The sequence below is a fragment of the Panicum virgatum genome, chromosome 3N, assembly GCF_016808335.1.
Source record: "Panicum virgatum strain AP13 chromosome 3N, P.virgatum_v5, whole genome shotgun sequence".
Lineage (NCBI taxonomy): Eukaryota > Viridiplantae > Streptophyta > Magnoliopsida > Poales > Poaceae > Panicum > Panicum virgatum.
In genome coordinates, this window is record NC_053147.1 from 4,371,503 (window position 1) to 4,379,173 (window position 7,671).

The following is a 7,671-nucleotide window of genomic DNA, read 5'->3' on the forward strand; positions in this document are numbered from 1 at the left end:
CTAATGCTTATAAGTCCCATGACTTTATTAATGTTGTTTGACAAAATAAATCACTTTTTTCACTTATGAGCAGATGACTTATTTGGAACCAACGCACTCCACCCCAAGACAGAAAAAAAAAATAGAGACAACTACAGAGGTAGAATCTTGTCTGGACGAACAAAACACCGACTCACCGTACATGCTTACATAAAAAAGGCCATCCAAACACTACGCACGCATCCAACTGGAAACAAGTCTTTTGACACAGAAATCCACCCGCCATAAGGTATACAAACAAGAGCAGCAATAATCAATGCCACTCGCTCACCACCAATATTAAGGCTCGCCAACAGCACACAGACCTGGCAGCACAGCTTGTGGCTTCCCTCTGCCCATGGTGAAACCCCGTGTACCATCAGGCATGCGGGGGCCCGGAGGAAGCTTGCTGGCCCCGATCAGCAGCTGCTGGTGCTGCTCGGGCTTGTTTATCAGGTTGTGCGGCGGAGTTCCAACCGGGTGGGCACCACCACGGTTGCCGCCGTGGTTGTTGCTGCTGTGGTGATTGTAGTGCGGCTGGTGGTTCTGGTAGTGCTGGTTGTTGTACTGGTGATGATTGTTGTACTGGTGGTTGCCACGCCCACGCCCCCTGCCACCTCGACCGCGTCCTCTGCCACGTTTTGGAACTTCCTTCTCATTGAAGGTCTCGTCAAACTGTACATTCAAAATGTCAGGTGAAGTTATCTCTTGGATTGTAAGGATAATGCATAAGCATACATGAATTGAGTGGATCACAGAGACAGTGACCACTAAAATTGCACAATATGCTATCAAGCACAATTTTTTACAAAAAAAAAACTACCATTGCTACATCCAAGGTTTGAGACAGGCAAGTGGAATCTAATCCACCGAACAGTTTGATCCAAAAAGAAAACCCAAGGGGAAAATCACAAGCAGCAAAGATTACTTAAATTCAGCATAGGTTGCTCATAACTGTATATATATTGTCAGTAACTAAAGCTAAATAGAATCTTCAGACATACAAAACAAGAACAGAAATCATACTTCATATCCTTCTTTGCATCTACAGGACAAAAGTGCTACGCTGTATTCAGTACATAAATAAGTTTGGGCTAAGTTCCTTTTTGCTCGAATACTCAAGAGCAGAAAAAAAGAGAATTTCATAACAATAGGCTCTTACCAAGTGCTCTGGCAACACATCTAACAGTTGAGAGGATTCTTCAGACTGTTGCTCATTTGATTGGTTCGAAATGGAGACATCTTCCTCACCATTTCCATTAGATTCATGTGCTTCCTTTTTGCCTTTGCCTGTCCCCTTTGCCTAAATCCAAGAAAGTCGCGTAGATTAAGTGTACAAGAAGTGGAACAGAAATTTCAAACTTCTCGATATCTGAACAGCAATCTAGGATGCAGTTATGGATTTCATCAAGGCTACAAAATGATAACAGGTTATAAATGGCAAGAAAGGTCCCAATGAACCAGACAGGAAAGCAGATCAATCAAGACTAATAGTCACTGTTTTAAAACGTAAGATGCACCAAATGAGAAATGCAAGGAGCACAATTATCAAAAGAAACTGCTTAAGTAAATGGTTACCGAGCAAGTATTCAGCAAGCGGACTCTAAGTCCATTTCTCCAGTTTTCCTCATCACTAAGTGCCACAATCTGCATGAAACCAACCAAATGTTAGAACTAGGTGTGCACTGCAAAGGTACTGCTTGCAAGCAATCTACATCATGTACTGATACATACTGCCTTCTCAGCATCCTCAGGTGTCTCATACTCCACGAAAGCATGCAGCTGTTTTCAAGGGAAAGTTCATTAGTAAACAACGAATAAGAGCTAATGCAAATGAACATGCATGCAACAGAACTATTCTAAAAAACATGAGTGCAATCACAGAGCTAAAAGAGATAATTTGCCCCCCCCCCCCTCTCCCTCCCTCCCAATGGCAGGTTTTTCTGAGTAACTCATCTGAACTAGAACACTAAACTCTTCATGTCAAATTGAAACTTCTCAAGTCCATGTGATGTCTTTACGAGTTACAAACACACGGAAGCCTAAAACTTTCAGTTGTAAGTATCAATATTAATTTGTAGTAGAGTCATAAATGCACTGAAGAAAGAAAAACTCATGTAGAACAGTGGGAGCGACTAGCATAGGACCTGGGAGGAAACAAAAAGTACAAAAGGGGGGATTGTGTCAAGTAGATGACAGTGTAGGTGGGGATTGGATAATAAGTTCATATTTGTAGTCAATGCTAAAAATATTTCCTTCAATAAAAATAGTAATAGAAGTTCCATTTGAGAAGAGATTATGATCTTAATCTGTCAAACAAGATGATTTGTTTGGCTCATAATAATGTTAGCCATCATTAGCCAACCCAACAAGAGAAAAATATTTCTTGCAGTTTCCAAATTTAATTTTGAAAGATTCATAATATAAATATATTTGGAATTATAAGATAATGCTTATACAGTATGCTTTGCATGTTGTTTTGCACAGCTGCTGGACACTAGCAATAAGACAGTCAAGGAAGGTTTTCCCCATATTTAAGATAAGTAGATAACTAGTATACACATATATTACTAAAGCAGTGAAAGTGCAGTTACCTTGTTACTAAAAAGCATATCTAGCTTGGCAGATCTATTAGTTGCAGGACCAGAGCCATTTGGAGCCTGAGGATAGCAAGTGCGAATTGAAATCACACTGGAACATGACAAAACTATTAGTTTTACAATGATTCTGGGAAGGCAAGAGAAGGTGCTGACATGGTGCAATGACCATACCTGCCAACAGCTGAAAATAACTTCTTAAGATTCTGGTAGGAAGGATCACCAGGAAGATTTTCTGCAACAACAATTCGGGACTACAGGAGAAGAAACCAATGAATCAATTCCAATCTCAAATTTATAAAATAAAATATACAGTGCAGAGAAATCCATTAATACCTTGAGCTCCAGCAAATCAGATTCAGTAAATGGTTCTTGACGTTTGACCCTTTTTCCATCATCACTTACAACCTGCATCATGAAGTACGTAAGAATATATATGTGGGATTTGCTACAAAATCAGTAGGTATTAAGTGCCTAGTTGAAAACTTGAAATCAAAAGATCAAGAACGATGGCTTCACAGGACAGTTAGGCATGGAGAAACTTACAAGTTTTGATGAGGCTCGGAGAGCTGCAGCAAGCATGGAGTTATTACGCACAGAAACTTTTACTTTCTTGAAGCCAGCAATAACTGATATTGGCACTGCAATTTACAATGATTTTTTTTAAGGAACAATTTACAAGAAAATTTGTAATGGAAAACATAGCATACAATTTCTCTGCCTGACTGCTAGAAATAAGATTCCTACGCACCAAACACGCAGAGGCCAAGGGGGCAAAACCTCATCCTTAATAACCAGTATGTAAGAGATCATTGATATTGTCAAGATCACAAAAATACCACACACGATTTTTTCCCTTTTGTATCTTGGGAAATAATAGAAGCTATAGAAAAAGTATCAAACTTAAATGGAACATAAGTCTACGTAGCCATACAGTGATAAACTGATAATCAAGCAAGATATGGTAAGCTAGAGATGAAATGCCCAACACAAGCTGCCAACAAAAAGGGTAAATTTATAAAAAGAATATGGGAATGCGTTAATTAAGGTAATTTACCAAAAAAGTGTTTACCCCATTTTTTTTAAAAAAAGTGTAAACTAATGGCACAAACACCAATAAGAACGTGTAGATTCCACCATCCGAATATGAAGTTTACTTTTAAAATCTAGCTAAAATACATATGTCAAACTCACCATATCCCTCAGGATCTTTGCTGATGAATCTCATCAAATGTTCTGTGGTAGCCAGGTTTATATCACTAAAATAGTACTCCACCTACAAAATTGCAATACAGAAATTGCACCTGGAGTAAATAAAACATACGAGTAAACGCAAACAGAAAAGAAGGAAAATGTTTCCGAAAATAAGTGAAGAGCAATATCATTGCTCCATGTCCTGAACTTGATCCTCTTTAGCAATACAAATAATTTTACAATCTAGTTGATATGTCTGAGGAAAAACACTGATACAGTTATAATCCAAATAAATCACTTGCAGGCAAGAATAACATGAATTTCAGAATGCTCAGTACCAAAATGCACGATCTCAGATTCTCACATAACTTGGGCAAATGGCAAGTACCAAAATACACATAACTTGACCAAATACATCTACAAAATTTCTAGCTTGGTCAAATTAGCATAAAGCCGTATTGCTGATCCTAAACAGGGAGCCATACTAGAACTTGACTAAGTCTTGACCTAAAGACGAATTTGGTCAACATAATGCCAGACTATGTTGTTAAATCTACGAAACATCTCCTAGTAATATTTGCGTCTGATCTGAACATATCAACCGGGAAAACAAAACCCACCTGCTTGGTGATCTTGTGCACCACCTCATCCTGGAGCCCGTCCACCACCGGCTCCGCCTGCGCCGCGGGCGGGATCAGCTCCACATCCGGCTCTGGCTTGGGCACCTGCTGCTCCTTGGTGGTAAATCCGGCGCGTCCCCCCACCGGCGCGAAGTACTCGAACGGCCGGGGCGGGGGCGCCGCGAAGAAGGCGGCGCGCGGCGGCGGAGGCGGCGCGGCGAACACTCGGATCACCTGCGGCGGTGGCGGTGGCACGACGACCGCGGGCGCCGGCGACGGCGGGCCCCGTGGCACGAACTCCGGCGCCTGCGCGTTGAGGCGGCTGGACGAGCCGCTCCTCGGCAGGCCCGCCGGCCGCTCGGCCGCCGAGCCGGCGGCGATCTGGTCGGCGGCCCCCACCATATACGGCATCGGGGGTTAGGGTTCGCGAGCACACTGGCACGGCCGGAGCGGCACCCGATAGCGACCGCTTGCTGCTGCTAGCTCTTGTTGTAGGCGCGCGGGTGGAAGCTCCCTAGCAGCAGCGGCGGCGGGTGGGGGTACAGGGGCGAGGCTTGGGTAGCGGCGGAGAAGGGAGTTCTCAAAGGGTGGGGTTCCGGCGAGGTCGGATTTTTATAGCGCTGACCCTCGCGGGCTTCTCCCGGCGGAGACGCGGCGGCGACTCGGGTGGCGGCGCCGGGTGCGCCCGGTGTACCGTGAGGAGGGCCACGCACCGTCCGATACACCTCGAGATGTGTGATGCTGGTGTTTGGGCGTGGTCCACCGAAGCGATCGTGCGATGAAAAGGAAGGAGTGGTTTGCCGGCTGTGCCACTGGAGCGTGGGGCCAGGACGGTGTCCCAGTTTGGGTTTCTCTTTGGAAATTGGCCCCGGATCGTAAGCTGCCACTATTGCTCGATTGTTCTTGGGAAATGTCCGTGTAATTGCCACCAAATCTATCCACAACAATGACCAATATCCACCATCAACAACTCAAGATGATAAAAAAAATTCTTCAAGTTCGCATGACACTCTCGATACATGACAAGAGTCCTAACACTGGTGCGAATTTAGAATCTTAACCAACCTTCTTAGGAATCGCATATAACAAAAACGAGTGCCAAGGCGCGCGTAATTTATTTACTTATTTCCGTTGGGCCATATAAATTTATATAGAGATTTGTAGTAAATGTATAGACAAATGGATATATATAGATAGAAATAAGATATTTATTTTTAAAGTAAAGAAGGCAAAAAAAATAGTAGTTGAAATCCGACGTCTCAATCTCGCCGTCGAAGATGGCCGAGAGCGGTCCTCGGGCATCTCCTCACCATGCAATGCGCAGCTATCACGCCCGACCTGCGGTACCGTAGCGTACCGGAGCGAGGCCGGGTCGCCCGCCGGTGACGGCATGAACTCGCCGCACCCGTCGAGGGCGTGCCCGGCGGCCCGCCCAAACTCGCTGCGTGGCTCTCCGGCCTAGCTTCACTACCGTCGTTGCAGTAGAGCACATACTCATTCGGAGGCCACCAAAATTACCGGTCGAGAGTTCTAGATTCAGATATTTTGCAGTGACCGAATGGAGAGCTGATGCGTGGACCATTCGTGTCTCAAGGCCTAAAGATAACAATGGCACGGCCAATCACATGCACTGTCAATTTAGGATCGAATGGTGGGAATCTTTTTTACTGACGTCGCTGGTCTGCCCTTGCGTCGACCTTCGGGGCATTCACATATAGAAATTAGAGTCGTGATTAAATTCAAAAATTTTATCCCAAAAATATCACTTCGAATATTTGAGCACATGCATGGAATACTAAATAAAATCTATTTACAAAACTTTTTACACTGATAGATTGTAAATCGCGAGACGAATCTAATGAGCCTACTTAATTTATGTTTTGCAACATTGATACTACAGTAACCGTTCACTAATTATGAGTTAATCATAAATTAAGTGTGCTCATTAGATTCGTCTCGTGATTTACAACCCATCCGTGCAAAAGGTTTTGTAAATATATTTTATTTAGTACTCCGAAATAGCAAGATTCTCTTTCATCCGTAGCCATACAGTGATACTACATTAACCGTTTACTAATTATGAGTTAATCATGAATTAAATATACTCATTAGATTCGTCTCGTGTTTTACAACCCATCCGTGTAAAAGGTTTTATAAATAGATTTTATTTGGTACTCCGAAATAGCAAGATTATCTTTCATCAGTAGCCATACAGTGATACTATAGTAACCGTTTTCTAATTATGAGTTAATCATGAATTAAGTCTGCTTATTAGATTCGGCTCATAATTTACAACCCATCTGTGTAAAAGGTTTTGTAAATAGTTTTTATTTAGTACTCTGAAATAACAAAATTCTCTTTTATCCGTAGCCATCGGATCGCGATCGGACGGCCGAATTTTTTTCGCCGACGTGGATGCCTTCCCTGGGCGCCGAGCCTCGGGGCATGAACATATAGAAAAAATATCTTATTCAACCATCCATAACTGAAGTGAGCTCTCATTTTCTGTTGTCAAAAGCAGCATTAATTAATCTTATTAGGCAAGCTTATTTTAATGCTCTCATCCAAGTGCCGAAGATGCCATCCTTTCCATACATACATTCCTCCTGTACCAATGCTTTCATTCCATCCCGCATACCGCAACACCAAAAGTTGGATCTGACACTACCTTTCGCATTTCATTTGGAAGGGATTTGTATCAAATCACTATCGTTGTGCACGTACAACCATAGTCTCCTATGAAGCCCAAAAGGACTTCAAATTGTAATTTATAATTTGAATACCGGTAGAGAGATTATAGCTAGGTGTCTAGAAGTCTCAAATATTTGGTTCGAACTAGGCCAAGAGACTATGTTGCACGACAGCACGAGTAACATATTAACTTATTAGCGAACATATCTGATGCAAATCATAATTTTGTGAAAACCCGTGCAAACTACGGCAAAAAAATCGTCTAAATTCATCAAAAAAATCACATATATAGAAGATATGATGATATATAATTTTGTAAAATATTTTGTCCAAACTCGACTTCGTTTGTGAGATATAAAAACAAAGTCGAATTTGGATAAGATATTTTATAAGGTTATGTATCATCATATCATCTACATATGTGATTTTTTTGGTGAATTTAGACGATTTTTTTGTTATATTTTGCACGGATTTTCATGAAGGCTGTGGTTTGCACTAGATGCGATCCCAACTTATTAAGCTTGCGCATGTTAGAATAAATCTACGTGATT

At 42.2% G+C, this 7,671-nt stretch overlaps 1 protein-coding gene across 1 annotated transcript; it reads right to left on the reverse strand.

Moving 5' to 3' along the window:
- Positions 1-4: 4 nt before the first annotated feature.
- On the reverse strand, positions 5-5,010 carry LOC120666690 (la-related protein 6B-like). The gene is made up of 10 exons (XM_039946597.1): positions 4,430-5,010; positions 3,810-3,891; positions 3,162-3,256; positions 2,952-3,023; positions 2,790-2,869; positions 2,613-2,709; positions 1,753-1,800; positions 1,597-1,665; positions 1,181-1,321; positions 5-693 (listed from the first exon to the last, which is right to left on the reverse strand). Exons 1-10 carry the CDS (start codon positions 4,838-4,840, stop codon positions 319-321), a joined length of 1,470 nt encoding a protein of 489 aa, XP_039802531.1. The 5' UTR covers positions 4,841-5,010; the 3' UTR covers positions 5-318.
- Positions 5,011-7,671: the final 2,661 nt, after the last annotated feature.